This window comes from Lissotriton helveticus, chromosome 6, assembly GCF_964261635.1.
Source record: "Lissotriton helveticus chromosome 6, aLisHel1.1, whole genome shotgun sequence".
Taxonomy (NCBI): Eukaryota; Metazoa; Chordata; class Amphibia; order Caudata; family Salamandridae; genus Lissotriton; species Lissotriton helveticus.
In genome coordinates this window covers 4919221-4939643 of record NC_136067.1, presented here as the reverse complement: position 1 = coordinate 4939643, position 20423 = coordinate 4919221, and the positions used below count along the sequence as shown (strand labels likewise).

Here is a 20423-nt window from a genome sequence, read left to right as displayed (position 1 = left end):
GTGAAAAGGGTAAGGAATGAGGATTGGTGACCGGGGCAAGCACTACATCGCTGCATGCTGGATTAGGCGGTGGCATCTCAGCTGCCAGCACGCCGGTCTCCCCGAGGAGCGCTCCACACCACCACGTTTCTCCGAGGCAAAGCAGAAATGCCTCGGAGAAACGCGCCGCCATTTTGCGACTGGGGGGGGAAGTGTTTTTTGATGAGTGACGGAAGACGTCACGCCGAGAAACAACGCAAAAAATACGCCCCGAATGGGAAAAAGACGGGGCTTGAACAGAGTGACGCCCCCTCCTCCAATGGCTGGCCACCGTTTAGGAAGCCAGCCAATGGAGAAGAGGGGTGGGTTCAAGCCCGCTAACTAAGAATCCTTAAATCTCTGACCGAGACTGCACAAGCGCAGCCTACGGTCCTCGACCTAAAAAGGGGCACAGACGTTACATTATAAGTTATAAAATAATATACAAAAATGGCTGTGCACGCACAGGCGAGCATGGAAGAATGTTTTTTGTTATAAAGAATGACACATTTTAAAGTTTCATAACCTTGTCAAGCTACAGCATACCTACATTTCCACATTTTTGATATGCAGGAAAGCAGTAGCCACAATAGGCATCTGCTGAGTGAACGACCCTGGAAACGTACCTGTAAAATATATTATTGATCTGTCGCCTGACGTACGCTCGAAGGCCTAGGAATTTCCCATAGATCCGATGCAAAATGGTCTTTAGAAAATCCCTCTCGCGCGGGTCTTCACTGTCGAACAAATCCAGCAGCTGCGTCATACAACAAAAGACATAAGCAGTGTAGGCGAAGCCAAGAAGCAAAAGCAACCTTTAACTATGATCATCATGCACAAATTCTCGCAGAAACGATAATTTTCTACCAAAGCACAAGGTACCATACCTACGTCCTCTGACAATCCTTCTAAAACATACGTGACACTGTGAACGGTTTGCGTTTCTTGGGGCAAAACAAAGTGTAGAGTCGACAGGACACACATCCCTGTGTGCCATACCTACAACCCACTGCCTTGGCATAGATCAGTCACCCCTCTAGCTGGGTGCAATATGCCGGTGGTGAGGGTACGGCGCATGAGCCCTGTGCCCCTACAGTGTCCGAGTCCATTCTTAGACCCAAGTGCAGTGCTGCCATTAAGAGTGTATGGTGCTGGGAGTTCGTCACTATGAACTTCCCAGCACCATAATGGCTGCACTGAGAACTGAGAAGTTTGGTATCAAACTTCTCAGCACATTAAACCCACACTGATGCCAGTGTGTGATTTAATAAAAAATACCCTCAGAGTACATCTTAGAGATGCCCCCTGAAAAACGACCAGCCTCTGGTGGGTTCCCCGACTGGCACACACCTGCCTGCCACCACGAGACAGGTTTCTGGCCCCTGGGGAGGAAGCCTTCTCTCCTTGAGCCCAGAAACAAAGCCTTTCCTGGGCGGGGTGTTCACACCTCCCCCTGGCCAGGAAGAGCCATCTGTGGCAGGGGAGCTTCAGAGGCCTGGCAGCTTTTGTAATGCGACCCAAAGCCCCTCCCTCCTTTTCGACAGGAAGACAGGTGGGAAAAACTAGCCAGCCCAGAAGATATGCCCAACTCTGCCAATCCCACCCCTCAGGTGGGGGAGGCGAGGTGAAGCCCACTCTTCAGTCCCCACCATCTTGCAGATGGCAGGCACTCTCCAATCAGAATTAGGGATTGTGCCCACTCCCCCATGTGGGGGGAGCACAACAAGGGTGTAGTCACCCTAAGATCAGTAGCCCATTGGCTACTGACCTCGAGACCCCTAAAACACCCCTAAATACAATCTTATGGGGCACCCCTGAACCAAGAGGTTAGGCAAGAAACTACAAGAAGAAAAGAAGAAGGTCCGAACAGCCGTGCCGAAGCTACCAAGAAGAGGGCGCCTACTGACTTGGCCCCAGCCCTACCGGCCTGTCCCCACCTCAAACCTGCTCCAGGGAAAACCTGGAGGACCTGCCTGCCTTCAATCTCAAAGACTCTGTCTCCCGGAGATACCGGATTCTTTCATCAACAGGCTCCAGCTTTGCATGGATCTGCAGGTCTGCACCACTCTGCACCCCACGCCCACGGCCCAAGTTCGAGTGGCCCAACACCAAGAGATGGTCTCCCTGGCGATCCTGACCCGAGATCTGGTGACCCCTGACTTGCCCCAAGCCTCCAGACAAAGCCTGCAGCCTCAAACCGGAAGGTCCCCCCTAACCGCGACCAGGAGCTGGTAAGAAGGCCCGACCCTAAAAGGCACCCCTGCACCCAACACCTCATGGCCTTGGGTGGCCCAACCGACGGTGCCTAACCAACCACCAACATACCTCTAAGTGGTGGTTGCACCCAGAAGACCTTCGTCCCCGAGCCTGCAGTGCTTTTGCAAACCGGAGACTCCCCATTGAAAGCTACAAGGCACCCGATGCCAAAACAGCACTCTGCACCCGGCTGCCCCAGTGCCGCTGAGGGTGCATCTTTTGTGCAGGCCTAAACCCCCATTTGCCCTGAGCTTAAGTCCAGGAGCTTTGCTCCCTCAACCCAGTGGCATGCTCATCAGCCGCCACCAGAGGCTCACTATCCCCATTGGGTAACATTGGGCTTCAGCACTCTGCACCCGGTCGCCCTAGTGCCGCTGAGGGTGTAACAGGAGTGTATCCTTGACCCTGAGGGACCCCGGAGTCTCACCCCAGAACACCAACTCCCACAACAAAGTACTCACCTGTAAACTGATAACACTTTTTTCCTCCATAGGGTAACATTGACTGTTTTTCTATTAAATGTTTCGAAGTGTGGAGTTGGAAAACCTAAGAAATCGTTTTAAAATTCTACTAAATAACAAAAACGCTTTCACTTACCTGTTTATAGGAAATGTCCCTGTGCAGTATCCAGGCATACAGCACCGTGAAAGAAAAGTAAACTGTACTCGTCATTTTACAACAAATCCTATACGAAGTATATGCCCTGTATTCTGAAAACCATTGCATTATTACTAACACTACTGTAACCAAATCAAAGTACACTTACAATTGTAATCCAAACTGTTACAACAGCATTACTATTAAAAAGTATTTATTGCTTACCTGTGCCAGGCTTGCTTGGTTCTAGAAAATAAAATAACTAAAAGAATATTTTTATACAAAAACAATTGGTCTGAAGTTCAGTCTTTGAGTGTGAGAATTCATTTGCTGACGGAGTGTGTACAACAAATGTTTTACACTGTCCTCTGGTACGGCCTTACTGCTCGACCACACTACCACAAATAGAGAGAGGTGCGATCTAACTTTACCTCGGCCTACCTTAGGGGATCCACTGGACTCTGTGCACACTATACCTCACTTTGGTATAGTATATACAGAGCCAGCGTCCTACAGCAGAGAGAGATTGTTTCCTCGCTGGGTCAGCGTGATATGTCCCACTACTAAGGCCTGGCTACAAAGCATGACCTTAAGTGACCTGACTAATGAAGTTTATGCCACAATGCAACCACAGCCAGACCTAAAGATATTGGACAGCCCCTCCGGACTTATTTACTCTCTCTGGAGTCTGACCCTGGGAGCTCAGTCCTTCCCTCTCCCGCCACCACGCCCTCCTTATATTCCACCAGCAAAGACACTCTTGTACAGGGTATCACCTCCCGCGATGCTTTTCCCATTATTAAATTCAACATCCTGTACTGATGCATTGTCAGGTCTTATAGTATTTCATATATACTACAATCTCGGATATACAATTACGCCATGATATACTGCAATACGTCTCACATTGTTTTTTAGTGCAAAATGATAAAGTTATAAAGAATAAATTAAAAAAGAAGAAGCTGGCTGTGGGGAAATCCACCGTCATGTCTTCCACGATTTAGTCTTTCTACGCTCATTGCAAGGTCGCTTACTCAAGCGTCCAATGCAAGTACGTCCAGTAGGTAGGACTAAGCCAGCTGAGACGAAAGGAAATCAACCAACCTGCTTGTTTAAAGGGCTGGAAACACAATGGAACTAGTTGTTTAGTGGGTAAAGAATGCATTCCTTGTCCACGAGCTTGGCACAGCAGATTTATTATCTCCTGTTCGCGTTACACGTACTGGACATAAACTGAAGCTGTTGCATTAGGAGCAAATACTTCTGGCACCACCGGAGTCGTATTCCTTCGAAGTCTGAGGCGTGTGCACTGTACTGAAATATCATTTAGTCCAATAAACGTTCAAATAGCTGCAGTGTTTGAATGTCAAAAGCAACATGTCTTTGTTTTATCTGCTGGTGAGAGTGGCAGGAAACCCACTGACTGCAATAGAAGTTGTACAACAATCTGTTCGTATTCAGTTTAACACTGTGTTACATCCTGCTTTTCTTTCTTCTCTGTCCTTCTTTAGTGTTTGTTATAACTTGCTCAGCATACATCTATGATGTCACATAGAATGCTGGTTGTGTATGCTTGAGATGAGAGTCAGTTACATCTGAGGCTGAGCAGCAGTCCAGCTGCTCCTGGTGGGATTATATTTGGACTTACTTATTTCTTCATTATCATCTTGATCTGATACCAATCTTCAATAAATCAAATATAATTTTATACCCTGAATTAATGGACATTAATTATTACACACTTGCAGACTCCAGACCAAAGCGCTTTGCAGCCGGACAATCACTACCATCGCACGTGATATCACCCAGAAAAGGAAACCATACATGAACTTCGGCATGCAGAAATGAAGCATATGAGACATGCGAAAAATGTGGCATCACACAACCTCGAAAACCACTCCACATTCTCAAATCGATCTTACCGACATCACGAACTTCTGGTCAATGTATTTCTTGGCGACGTTCGGCTGAAAATCAGGAGACTCAAGAAACCGCAGGAAAAACTCATACACCAACTGCAGCAAAGAAAATGTCAGAAGGAGAAGTTAATTCACATTCGCCTATGGTGGCTGTTGCACGCTCTCCACCACAACACACCACACACCGATCTCAGATGTGGGCTAAAGACAGACACTATATGACACGGGACGTCACTTCCTTCACTAGGGGGGTCAAAAGTCCAGACGCTCACAGAGGATTGCCACAGCGGGCTCGGACGAGAGACTAAGTAAGGGGAAATAACTTTCAGATCCACCAGACATCATAACAGCTTGTGCACTGAAGAACAAACGAGATGCAAATACAGCGACTTTTAGACCGAGGTACCACTGTGCCGTGGTCTACGGTCATGTCGGTACAGTGGCGCAATCCTGCCTTTGCATTTGTGAACATGTAGTTTCGCTCTTACCTATTAACTTAAAAAAACCACTGTAAGCTCGGTGGTGTTGGCTGAAAGTTCTCAACTCGCTGATGATGCTCCATGCGACACGGACTAAACTAAGTGAAGGAGTGGGACACGGCAGTAACTGATTTAGTGAAGGACCAAGTCTGAAATACCACTGAAATACAATCTGAGTAAATACCAAGTCTCTCACTCTTTTTAGTTAAAAAAAAAAAAAAACCTGTGCAGACCGAGTGCCGCTAATCAATTTCCACCTATTTTCTAGTCTACCTTTCCTCAACAAATCGCTTGAATGTTGTGTCAATCAACTGGTCATCAATAGCTGGCGCACTCCACACGACTGAGGCCGAACCCTCCACACGACTGATGTGGAATATTCCAAACACACGCTGATCATGCTCCAACAACTGCATGTTAATAACTGGGCACGAGTTGACATAAATAGGGCAGGAGTTTTTGTCACACAAATCCTTGTTGATAATGGTTTAAGACAGGGGTGTGTTTTAGTACCCCTTCTGTTTAGTCTTTTTATTTTGGATTTTCGAGCTGCACTGGCTAGTAGTAATTATTTTCCTCCCAAAATCAGCAACATTTGCCTCCATTGTCTTACGGATGCCGATGACCTAGTGATAATTGATTATACCTCAACAGGGCTACAAAGAAAAGTCCATGCCTTGCAATCCTATTGTGAGGAAGAGCGATCACTTGTCAATGTAGAAAAAACTAACACCAATATTTTTGAAGAAATTTCTGAAATGTACCTGTTTTTTAAACAATGTACCCTTAAAACAGGTTTTGGATTAGAAATATTTAGGTCTCACTTTTTTTGCAATCAATAATGAAATAAGCATTTAGCAATAGAGACAGTGTTGGTGACAGGAAATCCGCTCCGAGGTCTCTCTGTGGAGCCCCTGAAAAGGGCACCAGAGGTAAGTTAACCCCACAGGCATTGTATGGGACGGAGCTTGGAGTGATTGATCAGAGTGTGGATTGGGAGTCACGGGAGAGCCTCCGTCTAAAGGCTCTCCTTGGCTCCCAAGGAACTCTATGATCCACACAAATAGGCTGGAGTTGGAGCTTGATTCTTGGACCCTTCTAGCTGAAGGTTGAGTACTAATGTTCTTCTGCGACATCAAATGATGCAACAGAGAGAGGAACTCTCCTGTTTGATGATGAAGGACATTATCCCTCGTTCAGATGAATTCTACTGCAACTGATGCAAAGAGAACTGATTATGAAAATTCTCTTTTTAAGATCGATGATTTGATATCCTTTAATATGGGAACAGACGTCCTTCAAGGCGGCTCAATGGCTAGAGGCAGGGAGCACCTCGCGAAGAGCTCGATTGGCTATCTATTGGTTATCTGGGTAAGGCAAAAACCTTTGCATATTTGCACCAGGTCCCTGACAAACGATTACAGAATACAATATTTCTATTGAGGTTAGGAATGGGTCCTGGGTTGAGAATTCATGGCTTTATAATAATGAGTCCTGTTTTTGTGATTTAAACATTTCTTAACTCATCAACTTTTAGACTGTTCTCTTTTCTCCATGTGAAAGGAAAAGGATTCTTTGTCCAATCTTTAGGACGTCCGAATGTAGAGCCACTTTACTCTTAAGGAAGTCTCGAGCTGCATCAATCGCAAGTTGCATCCTGTTCGTAAGGTTGTTTTCATAAAGGTCCAGAGTTTTACTGTGTCTGAATAATCTTGCCTCTTGTACAATATTAGGACTATCGATTAACGTAAACATTTTGATGAATAAATATTGGGCCAAAGTGGAAGTTTAAAAAAAATAATCAGAATGGCTGGAGGGGATGTTAACTTTTAACATGTTTATTTAAAGTGGTACGATTGGATTTTTAAAACATTTTTTAACAGAACTTTATATAGCGCGAACTTGACCCGAATCGGGTATCAGAGCCCTTTACATAGCACCAGTTGCGTTACATGAGGACAATATCATTTTTTGTTAGGCACGGAGAGATTAAGTGATTTGCCCAGAATCACAGGATGTTCAGCGTCATTGCAGAGACTTCGAACCCGGTTCCCCAGATTTGAGGCCTATTGTCTTTGTCAACGCTTGCTATACGAGTGTCCTCACTCTAGTAAATCTACTCTCCATTCCCCTAAACAAAGCGTGACGCGATGGCACTAGGATGGCAGTAAGGGTAACAACTCACTTGGTTCTGCCTAGCAGCCGGCCCGCTCCACTTTATATTTGCGTCTGCTCGCTATACTGGTCCTGCTCACCGTTTTCACCAAACAAGGCAGAAAATATTGTACTAGGGTGAAATCAAGGGTTCCAGAATTGGCTCATTTCAGTCTACTTGCTTTGCTGGTCCCACTCGCCACCTTCACTGCAATGCAATAGATTTCGCATTTGTTAAAGTTAGAGCTGTTGGTGTTGAAAAAAAAAATTGGGCTTTTTTATACCAATAGCATTATGCAAATATCACTCCAACAACTCTAGCGTTAATAAATGTGAGACCTGTTGCATTGCAAATGCTTGTTGGAATGGCAAACACTGCAGGAGGAAAGTTATACAGTCTATGACTGCGGGAAGATTGTGAGGTCTGAAAACTAGACTTAAATGTTTCAACAACGGGTGTACACTAAAGGGCACAAGTGGGTTGTTTGAGAGTCGCAGTCCATATGCAGAGGACGACGACAACGCGATGTATGCGGAGTGTTAGAACTGTGGTGATGACTGTACTTCTCTGAAGAACCTTTTTGGAGCGTCAGAAGATCACACAGGTTAAAAGGACACCTGGCCTTGTGCTTGTGCTGTGAAGGGACGTTGTGTCGACTCCTTTGCAAGCTTTCCCAGAAAACTAAGCCTACCACATCTTTGCTCATCAAAACTCTGTAGGAAGACTTCTAACAAACCAGAGAGTGATGAACTGAGTAAGACTGTAGTAGTCAGACCAGACAAACTGTGCAACTGTCTTACAGGTGTTTTTCCATCACTGCAGGAATGGCACCAGATCAGAGAACACTAAAGAGAAGAGACTGCCTCAGACAAGAAAAGAAACTAAAACTCCCAACCTTCAGGACACGCATTGAAGGAAACCGTGACCAGTGACTAAAGAAGAGAAATAATTAGAGATCACATTTTTAAGAATAAAGAGTCGACCGTGTGTGTTCAGGTACCCTCACTATATATATCAAAACATTAATTGACTGACTGGCCCCCCAACAGTGGATGGCAAGCACAGCTTCATAATCTAGAAAGAATAAGATCTCATTGAAGCAACGTGGGCACATTCTTGTCTGTGCCATTATTTCCTTTTTTTCTGTAAAGGAGTTTGAAACGTGATGCCCCCAGCAATGCACAATATTTAGTACTAGCTGCTCAATGATACTTCTTAAAAGGCTTGTACTACTATATACAATTTTACAAAAATGTTTTTAGAAGCGTGTTTGTTTCCTGACCACGGATGCAGATACTCAACGGCTCATACATATCAAGGACATTGTATGCTGGAGAAAGACCAATATTTCCACATTCTGCACCCCAGCCACGCCCCAGTCTGCACTGCACGGAATAAAGAGCTGAGTAACGCAGTCATCAACTGAAAGGTGGGAGGTGTATTCATCGCTGCCACCACCAGCTCAACCGCAGCAAGATGCCCAGAAGGGAAGGACCATCCAGACCCCGCCCAATCAAGCCTGCTTCACCCTTCAAGTCAAAGCCCAGATCCACAAACCGCTTTAGAGAGCAGGCTGAGGTCTACCCCGCCTCCTACTCCCACTACAAGCCGACTCGCTGCTGCGCTCTGCTTACCTGCAGGTGAGGCCAGGCGGCTTCTAGAGTCGGCTCGTCTTCTTCAGGGTCGAACTCGGCTCCTGTTGGGTTGGACGAGGGCGGCAGCGTGCGGAACAAGTTCACTGAAAACTAAGACAACCTTGGACATGTCAGAAAGAGAAAGTTCACAGGTCGATCAACAATCCCCAGATGTTTGTCAGCACAGTGAAGCATTCTCTCTACATGCACCCACACTATGGCTCCAACAGCGGGGACCAAACACCTGCTTCAACAGAGGCATTGTACCGAGGTTGTAACAATCACATCAGCACTTCAGCTCTGGACCTCTGCCAGAAGCACCTGCATCAACAGAACAGAACCAGGAGCCCCACTGTATCCACACCAAGGCTGGGGGTGGTCTTGTTCTACTGTACGCCATGCTTGCATACTCGGCAAACACTGCAAACAGCATACAAGGAATGTACTAGTTGAACAACAACCCTTTCAAAGATAAGTCATGGCACACAATATTTAAATAGCAGCAAATGCATTTCTACTTTTATATTTAGTTTAAATGCAAGCAAGAAATATATTTTCAAGCAGTAAAAACATATTTAAAAAAAGTTTATTTTCTGGTGTCATTAAATTCATAGGCCTCATTGCTCATCACCAACCATTAACAGGACAAAGAAACCTCTTCGTTTAATGAGTTTGGTATAATGTATGACCAGCACGCTCGCAGAATAAAGGCAGAATTTTGTGACTACAGGGTAACTGCCCAGGAGTGTCGTGATGAAGTGAAGGTTCCTAACGTAAGTAGCAAGCTTAATCGCCTCGGACAGGTCTGCAAGAGCCTCGGCTCGTTCAAGTAGGACTACGCCAATGTTGTGTAAATGATTAAGGATGCACCAAAGCAGTTTCACTGATCAACAGACTGCACTCTAGCAGGGACCCAGTCACTTAAGCTGTCACACAACGGTGTAGGGAGTGGTTTAGTCATCTAGGGAGCAGCAATCCCCAGGTACACGAGTGCTTTCCTTATCCAGTGCGCAGCCGCTTCATGAAGCACTTATGATCAATCCCCAGGAGCACGAGTGCTTTACTTATCCAGTGCGCAGCCGCTTCATGAAGCACTTATGATCAATCCCCAGGAGCACGAGTGCTTTACTTATCCAGTGCGCAGCCGCTTCATGAAGCACTTATGATCAATCCCCAGGAGCACGAGTGCTTTACTTACCCAGAGCGCAGCCGCTTCATGAAGCACTTATGATCAATCCCCAGGTACACGAGTGCTTTACTTATCCAGTGCGCAGCCGCTTCATGAAGCACTTATGATCAATCCCCAGGAGCACGAGTGCTTTACTTATCCAGTGCGCAGCCGCTTCATGAAGCACTTATGATCAATCCCCAGGAGCACAAGTGCTTTACTTATCCAGTGCACAGCCGCTTCATGAAGCACTTATGATCAATCCCCAGGAGCACGAGTGCTTTACTTATCCAGAGCGCAGCCGCTTCATGAAGCACTTCTGATCAATCCCCAGGTACACGAGTGCTTTACTTATCCAGTGCGCAGCCGCTTCATGAAGCACTTCTGATCAATCCCCAGCAGCATGAGTGCTTTACTTATCCAGTGCGCAGCCGCTTCATGAGGCACTTATGATCAATCCCCAGGAGCACGAGTGCTTTACTTACCCAGAGCGCAGCCGCTTCATGAAGCACTTATGATCAATCCCCAGGAGCACGAGTGCTTTACTTATCCAGTGCGCAGCCGCTTCATGAAGCACTTATGATCAATCCCCAGGAGCACGAGTGCTTTACTTATCCAGTGCGCAGCCGCTTCATGAAGCACTTATGATCAATCCCCAGGAGCACCAGTGCTTTACTTATCCAGTGCGCAGCCGCTTCATGAAGCACTTATGATCAATCCCCAGGAGCACGAGTGCTTTACTTATCCAGTGCGCACCCGCTTCATGAAGCACTTATGATCAATCCCCAGGAGCACAAGTGCTTTACTTATCCAGTGTGCAGCCGCTTCATGAAGCACTTATGATCAATCCCCAGGAGCACAAGTGCTTTACTTATCCAGTGCACAGCCGCTTCATGAAGCACTTATGATCAATCCCCAGGAGCACGAGTGCTTTACTTATCCAGAGCGCAGCCGCTTCATGAAGCACTTCTGATCAATCCCCAGGTACACGAGTGCTTTATTTATCCAGTGCGCAGCCGCTTCATGAAGCACTTCTGATCAATCCCCAGCAGCATGAGTGCTTTACTTATCCAGTGCGCAGCCGCTTCATGAGGCACTTATGATCAATCCCCAGGAGCACGAGTGCTTTACTTACCCAGAGCGCAGCCGCTTCATGAAGCACTTATGATCAATCCCCAGGAGCACGAGTGCTTTACTTATCCAGTGCGCAGCCGCTTCATGAAGCACTTATGATCAATCCCCAGGAGCACGAGTGCTTTACTTATCCAGTGCGCAGCCGCTTCATGAAGCACTTATGATCAATCCCCAGGAGCACCAGTGCTTTACTTATCCAGTGCGCAGCCGCTTCATGAAGCACTTATGATCAATCCCCAGGAGCACGAGTGCTTTACTTATCCAGTGCGCAGCCGCTTCATGAAGCACTTATGATCAATCCCCAGGAGCACGAGTGCTTTACTTATCCAGTGCGCAGCCGCTTCATGAAGCACTTATGATCAATCCCCAGGAGCACGAGTGCTTTACTTATCCAGTGCACAGCCGCTTCATGAAGCACTTATGATCAATCCCCAGGAGCACGAGTGCTTTACTTATCCAGAGCGCAGCCGCTTCATGAAGCACTTCTGATCAATCCCCAGGTACACGAGTGCTTTACTTATCCAGTGCGCAGCCGCTTCATGAAGCACTTCTGATCAATCCCCAGCAGCATGAGTGCTTTACTTATGTGGAAGAGGTGTGGCGCCGCGGCCAGGGCGACTGACGCTGGAATCTGGGGACCACGGTTCGATCCCCGACTCCGGCGGCAGGTCAGCCCAGCACCATGTGACTCTGGGCAATAGCTCGCTTAATCTTCCCGACGGCCCCCCAGCGCCTAGAGACCCTTACGGGTGATTGTGCGCTTTACAAATGTGGACTTTACTTTACTTATCCAGTGCGCAGCCGCTTCATGAAGCACTTATGATCAATCCCCAGGAGCACAAGTGCTTTACTTATCCAGTGCGCAGCCGCTTCATGAAGCACTTATGATCAATCCCCAGGAGGACGAGTGCTTTACTTATCCAGTGTGCAGCAGCTTCACGAAGCACCTATGATCAATCCTCAGGAGCACGAGTGCTTTACTTATCCAGTGCGCAGCCGCTTCATGAAGCACTTATGATCAATCCCCAGCAGCATGAGTGCTTTACTTATCCAATGCGCAGCCGCTTCATGAAGCACTTATGATCAATCCCCAGGAGCACGAGTGCTTTACTTACCCAGAGCGCAGCCGCTTCATGAAGCACTTATGATCAATCCCCAGGAGCACGAGTGCTTTACTTATCCAGTGCGCAGCCGCTTCATGAAGCACTTATGATCAATCCCCAGGAGCACTAGTGCTTTACTTATCCAGTGCGCAGCCGCTTCATGAAGCACTTATGATCAATCCCCAGGAGCACAAGTGCTTTACTTATCCAGTGCACAGCCGCTTCATGAAGCACTTATGATCAATCCCCAGGAGCACGAGTGCTTTACTTATCCAGAGCGCAGCCGCTTCATGAAGCACTTCTGATCAATCCCCAGGTACACGAGTGCTTTACTTATCCAGTGCGCAGCCGCTTCATGAAGCACTTCTGATCAATCCCCAGCAGCATGAGTGCTTTACTTATCCAGTGCGCAGCCGCTTCATGAGGCACTTATGATCAATCCCCAGGAGCACGAGTGCTTTACTTACCCAGAGCGCAGCCGCTTCATGAAGCACTTATGATCAATCCCCAGGAGCACGAGTGCTTTACTTATCCAGTGCGCAGCCGCTTCATGAAGCACTTATGATCAATCCCCAGGAGCACGAGTGCTTTACTTATCCAGTGCGCAGCCGCTTCATGAAGCACTTATGATCAATCCCCAGGAGCACCAGTGCTTTACTTATCCAGTGCGCAGCCGCTTCATGAAGCACTTATGATCAATCCCCAGGAGCACGAGTGCTTTACTTATCCAGTGCGCAGCCGCTTCATGAAGCACTTATGATCAATCCCCAGGAGCACGAGTGCTTTACTTATCCAGTGCGCAGCCGCTTCATGAAGCACTTATGATCAATCCCCAGGAGCACGAGTGCTTTACTTATCCAGTGCACAGCCGCTTCATGAAGCACTTATGATCAATCCCCAGGAGCACGAGTGCTTTACTTATCCAGAGCGCAGCCGCTTCATGAAGCACTTCTGATCAATCCCCAGGTACACGAGTGCTTTACTTATCCAGTGCGCAGCCGCTTCATGAAGCACTTCTGATCAATCCCCAGCAGCATGAGTGCTTTACTTATGTGGAAGAGGTGTGGCGCCGCGGCCAGGGCGACTGACGCTGGAATCTGGGGACCACGGTTCGATCCCCGACTCCGGCGGCAGGTCAGCCCAGCACCATGTGACTCTGGGCAATAGCTCGCTTAATCTTCCCGACGGCCCCCCAGCGCCTAGAGACCCTTACGGGTGATTGTGCGCTTTACAAATGTGGACTTTACTTTACTTATCCAGTGCGCAGCCGCTTCATGAAGCACTTATGATCAATCCCCTGGGGCACAAGTGCTTTACTTATCCAGTGCGCAGCCGCTTCATGAAGCACTTATGATCAATCCCCAGGAGGACGAGTGCTTTACTTATCCAGTGTGCAGCAGCTTCACGAAGCACCTATGATCAATCCTCAGGAGCACGAGTGCTTTACTTATCCAGTGCGCAGCCGCTTCATGAAGCACTTATGATCAATCCCCAGGAGCACAAGTGCTTTACTTATCCAGTGTGCAGCCACTTCATGAAGCACTTATGATCAATCCCCAGGAGCACAAGTGCTTTACTTATCCAGTGTGCAGCCACTTCATGAAGCACTTCTGATCAATCCCCAGGAGCACGAGTGCTTTACTTATCCAGTGCGCAGCCGCTTCATGAAGCACTTATGATCAGTCCCCAGGAGCACGAGTGCTTTACTTATCCAGTGCGCAGCCGCTTCATGAAGCACTTATGATCAGTCCCCAGGAGCACGAGTGCTTTACTTATCCAGTGCGCAGCCGCTTCATGAAGCACTTATGATCAATCCCCAGGAGCACAAGTGCTTTACTTATCCAGTGCGCAGCCGCTTCATGAAGCACTTATGATCAATCCCCAGGCGCACGAGTGCTTTACTTATCCAGTGCGCAGCCGCTTCATGAAGCACTTATGATCAATCCCCAGGAGCACGAGTGCTTTACTTATCCAGTGCGCAGCCGCTTCATGAAGCACTTATGATCAATCCCAAGGTGCACGAGTGCTTTACTTATCCAGTGTGCAGCCGCTTCATGAAGCACTTATGATCAATCCCCAGGAGCACGAGTGCTTTACTTATCCAGTGCGCAGCCGCTTCATGAAGCACTTATGATCAATCCCAAGGTGCACGAGTGCTTTACTTATCCAGTGTGCAGCAGCTTCACGAAGCACCTATGATCAATCCTCAGGAGCACGAGTGCTTTACTTATCCAGTGCGCAGCCGCTTCATGAAGCACTTATGATCAATCCCCAGGAGCACAAGTGCTTTACTTATCCAGTGTGCAGCCACTTCATGAAGCACTTATGATCAATCCCCAGGAGCACGAGTGCTTTACTTATCCAGTGTGCAGCCACTTCATGAAGCACTTATGATCAATCCCCAGGAGCACGAGTGCTTTACTTATCCAGTGCGCAGCCGCTTCATGAAGCACTTATGATCAGTCCCCAGGAGCACGAGTGCTTTACTTATCCAGTGCGCAGCCGCTTCATGAAGCACTTATGATCAGTCCCCAGCAGCATGAGTGCTCTACTTATCCAGTGCGCAGCCGCTTCATGAAGCACTTATGATCAATCCCCAGGAGCACAAGTGCTTTACTTATCCAGTGTGCATCCGCTTCATGAAGCACTTATGATCAATCCCCAGGAGCACGAGTGCTTTACTTATCCAGTGCGCAGCCGCTTCATGAAGCACTTATGATCAGTCCCCAGGAGCACGAGTGCTTTACTTATCCAGTGCGCAGCCGCTTCATGAAGCACTTATGATCAATCCCCAGGAGCACGAGTGCTTTACTTATCCAGTGCGCAGCCGCTTCATGAAGCACTTCTGATCAATCCCCAGCAGCATGAGTGCTCTACTTATCCAGTGCGCAGCCGCTTCATGAAGCACTTATGATCAATCCCCAGGAGCACAAGTGCTTTACTTATCCAGTGTGCATCCGCTTCATGAAGCACTTATGATCAATCCCCAGGAGCACGAGTGCTTTACTTATCCAGTGCGCAGCCGCTTCATGAAGCACTTATGATCAGTCCCCAGGAGCACGAGTGCTTTACTTATCCAGTGCGCAGCCGCTTCATGAAGCACTTATGATCAATCCCCAGGAGCACGAGTGCTTTACTTATCCAGTGCGCAGCCGCTTCATGAAGCACTTATGATCAATCCCCAGGAGCACGAGTGCTTTACTTATCCAGTGTGCAGCTGCTTCATGAAGCACTTTTGATCAATCCCCAGGAGTACGAGTGCTTTACTTATCCACTGCGCAGCCGCTTCATGAAGCACTTATGATCAATCCCCAGGAGCACGAGTGCTTTACTTATCCAGTGCGCAGCCGCTTCATGAAGCACTTCTGATCAATCCCCAGCAGCATGAGTGCTCTACTTATCCAGTGCGCAGCCGCTTCATGAAGCACTTATGATCAATCCCCAGGAGCACAAGTGCTTTACTTATCCAGTGTGCATCCGCTTCATGAAGCACTTATGATCAATCCCCAGGAGCACGAGTGCTTTACTTATCCAGTGCGCAGCCGCTTCATGAAGCACTTATGATCAGTCCCCAGGAGCACGAGTGCTTTACTTATCCAGTGCGCAGCCGCTTCATGAAGCACTTATGATCAATCCCCAGCAGCATGAGTGCTCTACTTATCCAGTGCGCAGCCGCTTCATGAAGCACTTATGATCAATCCCCAGGAGCACGAGTGCTTTACTTAACCAGTGCGCAGCCGCTTCATGAAGCACTTATGATCAGTCCCCAGGAGCACGAGTGCTTTACTTATCCAGTGCGCAGCCGCTTCATGAAGCACTTATGATCCGTCCCCAGGAGCAAGAGTGCTTTACTTATCCAGTGCGCAGCCGCTTCAGGAAGCACTTATGATCAATCCCCAGGAGCACGAGTGCTTTACTTATCCAATGCGCAGCCGCTTCATGAAGCATTTATGATGAATCGCCAGGAGCAGAGTGCTTTACTTATCCAGTGCGCAGCCGCTTCATGAAGCACTTATGATCAATCCCCAGGAGCACAAGTGCTTTACTTATCCAGTGCGCAGCCGCTTCATGAAGCACTTATGATCAATCCCCAGGAGCACAAGTGCTTTACTTATCCAGTGCGCAGCCGCTTCATGAAGCACTTACGATCAATCCCCAGGTACACGAGTGCTTTACTTATCCAGTGCGCAGCCGCTTCATGAAGCACTTATGATCAATCCCCAGGAGCACGAGTGCTTTACTTATCCAGTGCGCAGGAGCTTCATGAAGCACTTACGATCAATCCCCAGGTACACGAGTGCTTTACTTATCCAGTGCGCAGCCGCTTCATGAAGCACTTACGATCAATCCCCAGGAGCACGAGTGGTTTACTTATCCAGTGCGCAGCCGCTTCATGAAGCACTTATGATGAATCCCCAGGAGCACGAGTGCTTTACTTATCCAGAGCGCAGCCGCTTCATGAAGCACTTATGATCAATCCCCAGGAGCACGAGTGCTTTACTTATCCAGAGCGCAGCCGCTTCATGAAGCACTTCTGATCAATCCCCAGGTACACGAGTGCTTTACTTATCCAGTGCGCAGCCGCTTCATGAAGCACTTCTGATCAATCCCCAGCAGCATGAGTGCTTTACTTATGTGGAAGAGGTGTGGCGCCGCGGCCAGGGCGACTGACGCTGGAATCTGGGGACCACGGTTCGATCCCCGACTCCGGCGGCAGGTCAGCCCAGCACCATGTGACTCTGGGCAATAGCTCGCTTAATCTTCCCGACGGCCCCCCAGCGCCTAGAGACCCTTACGGGTGATTGTGCGCTTTACAAATGTGGACTTTACTTTACTTATCCAGTGCGCAGCCGCTTCATGAAGCACTTATGATCAATCCCCTGGGGCACAAGTGCTTTACTTATCCAGTGCGCAGCCGCTTCATGAAGCACTTATGATCAATCCCCAGGAGGACGAGTGCTTTACTTATCCAGTGTGCAGCAGCTTCACGAAGCACCTATGATCAATCCTCAGGAGCACGAGTGCTTTACTTATCCAGTGCGCAGCCGCTTCATGAAGCACTTATGATCAATCCCCAGGAGCACAAGTGCTTTACTTATCCAGTGTGCAGCCACTTCATGAAGCACTTATGATCAATCCCCAGGAGCACAAGTGCTTTACTTATCCAGTGTGCAGCCACTTCATGAAGCACTTCTGATCAATCCCCAGGAGCACGAGTGCTTTACTTATCCAGTGCGCAGCCGCTTCATGAAGCACTTATGATCAGTCCCCAGGAGCACGAGTGCTTTACTTATCCAGTGCGCAGCCGCTTCATGAAGCACTTATGATCAGTCCCCAGGAGCACGAGTGCTTTACTTATCCAGTGCGCAGCCGCTTCATGAAGCACTTATGATCAATCCCCAGGAGCACAAGTGCTTTACTTATCCAGTGCGCAGCCGCTTCATGAAGCACTTATGATCAATCCCCAGGCGCACGAGTGCTTTACTTATCCAGTGCGCAGCCGCTTCATGAAGCACTTATGATCAATCCCCAGGAGCACGAGTGCTTTACTTATCCAGTGCGCAGCCGCTTCATGAAGCACTTATGATCAATCCCAAGGTGCACGAGTGCTTTACTTATCCAGTGTGCAGCCGCTTCATGAAGCACTTATGATCAATCCCCAGGAGCACGAGTGCTTTACTTATCCAGTGCGCAGCCGCTTCATGAAGCACTTATGATCAATCCCAAGGTGCACGAGTGCTTTACTTATCCAGTGTGCAGCAGCTTCACGAAGCACCTATGATCAATCCTCAGGAGCACGAGTGCTTTACTTATCCAGTGCGCAGCCGCTTCATGAAGCACTTATGATCAATCCCCAGGAGCACAAGTGCTTTACTTATCCAGTGTGCAGCCACTTCATGAAGCACTTATGATCAATCCCCAGGAGCACGAGTGCTTTACTTATCCAGTGTGCAGCCACTTCATGAAGCACTTATGATCAATCCCCAGGAGCACGAGTGCTTTACTTATCCAGTGCGCAGCCGCTTCATGAAGCACTTATGATCAGTCCCCAGGAGCACGAGTGCTTTACTTATCCAGTGCGCAGCCGCTTCATGAAGCACTTATGATCAGTCCCCAGCAGCATGAGTGCTCTACTTATCCAGTGCGCAGCCGCTTCATGAAGCACTTATGATCAATCCCCAGGAGCACAAGTGCTTTACTTATCCAGTGTGCATCCGCTTCATGAAGCACTTATGATCAATCCCCAGGAGCACGAGTGCTTTACTTATCCAGTGCGCAGCCGCTTCATGAAGCACTTATGATCAGTCCCCAGGAGCACGAGTGCTTTACTTATCCAGTGCGCAGCCGCTTCATGAAGCACTTATGATCAATCCCCAGGAGCACGAGTGCTTTACTTATCCAGTGCGCAGCCGCTTCATGAAGCACTTCTGATCAATCCCCAGCAGCATGAGTGCTCTACTTATCCAGTGCGCAGCCGCTTCATGAAGCACTTATGATCAATCCCCAGGAGCACAAGTGCTTTACTTATCCAGTGTGCATCCGCTTCATGAAGCACTTATGATCAATCCCCAGGAGCACGAGTGCTTTACTTATCCAGTGCGCAGCCGCTTCATGAAGCACTTATGATCAGTCCCCAGGAGCACGAGTGCTTTACTTATCCAGTGCGCAGCCGCTTCATGAAGCACTTATGATCAATCCCCAGGAGCACGAGTGCTTTACTTATCCAGTGCGCAGCCGCTTCATGAAGCACTTATGATCAATCCCCAGGAGCACGAGTGCTTTACTTATCCAGTGTGCAGCTGCTTCATGAAGCACTTTTGATCAATCCCCAGGAGTACGAGTGCTTTACTTATCCACTGCGCAGCCGCTTCATGAAGCACTTATGATCAATCCCCAGGAGCACGAGTGCTTTACTTATCCAGTGCGCAGCCGCTTCATGAAGCACTTCTGATCAATCCCCAGCAGCATGAGTGCTCTACTTATCCAGTGCGCAGCCGCTTCATGAAGCACTTATGATCAATCCCCAGGAGCACAAGTGCTTTACTTATCCAGTGTGCATCCGCTTCATGAAGCACTTATGATCAATCCCCAGGAGCACGAGTGCTTTACTTATCCAGTGCGCAGCCGCTTCATGAAGCACTTATGATCAGTCCCCAGGAGCACGAGTGCTTTACTTATCCAGTGCGCAGCCGCTTCATGAAGCACTTATGATCAATCCCCAGCAGCATGAGTGCTCTACTTATCCAGTGCGCAGCCGCTTCATGAAGCACTTATGATCAATCCCCAGGAGCACGAGTGCTTTACTTAACCAGTGCGCAGCCGCTTCATGAAGCACTTATGATCAGTCCCCAGGAGCACGAGTGCTTTACTTATCCAGTGCGCAGCCGCTTCATGAAGCACTTATGATCCGTCCCCAGGAGCAAGAGTGCTTTACTTATCCAGTGCGCAGCCGCTTCAGGAAGCACTTATGATCAATCCCCAGGAGCACGAGTGCTTTACTTATCCAATGCGCAGCCGCTTCATGAAGCATTTATGATGAATCGCCAGGAGCAGAGTGCTTTACTTATCCAGTGCGCAGCCGCTTCATGAAGCACTTATGATCAATCCCCAGGAGCACAAGTGCTTTACTTATCCAGTGCGCAGCCGCTTCATGAAGCACTTATGATCAATCCCCAGGAGCACAAGTGCTTTACTTATCCAGTGCGCAGCCGCTTCATGAAGCACTTACGATCAATCCCCAGGTACACGAGTGCTTTACTTATCCAGTGCGCAGCCGCTTCATGAAGCACTTATGATCAATCCCCAGGAGCACGAGTGCTTTACTTATCCAGTGCGCAGGAGCTTCATGAAGCACTTACGATCAATCCCCAGGTACACGAGTGCTTTACTTATCCAGTGCGCAGCCGCTTCATGAAGCACTTACGATCAATCCCCAGGAGCACGAGTGGTTTACTTATCC

At 48.3% G+C, this 20423-nt stretch overlaps 1 protein-coding gene across 2 annotated transcripts in view; it reads right to left on the bottom strand.

Annotated features, from left to right (window-relative positions):
- The window catches only part of PPP2R5D (protein phosphatase 2 regulatory subunit B'delta), a 242482-nt gene that overhangs the window by 88050 nt on the left and 134009 nt on the right, over nucleotides 1–20423 (bottom strand). For both annotated transcript variants that reach the window (XM_078647239.1, XM_078647238.1), the window contains exons 5-7: nucleotides 9059–9169; nucleotides 4794–4886; nucleotides 645–775 (exon numbers count right to left, since the gene is read on the bottom strand). In XM_078647239.1, the coding sequence (XP_078503365.1) occupies nucleotides 645–775; nucleotides 4794–4886; nucleotides 9059–9169 (335 nt within the window). The remainder of the gene's footprint in view (nucleotides 1–644; nucleotides 776–4793; nucleotides 4887–9058; nucleotides 9170–20423) is intronic.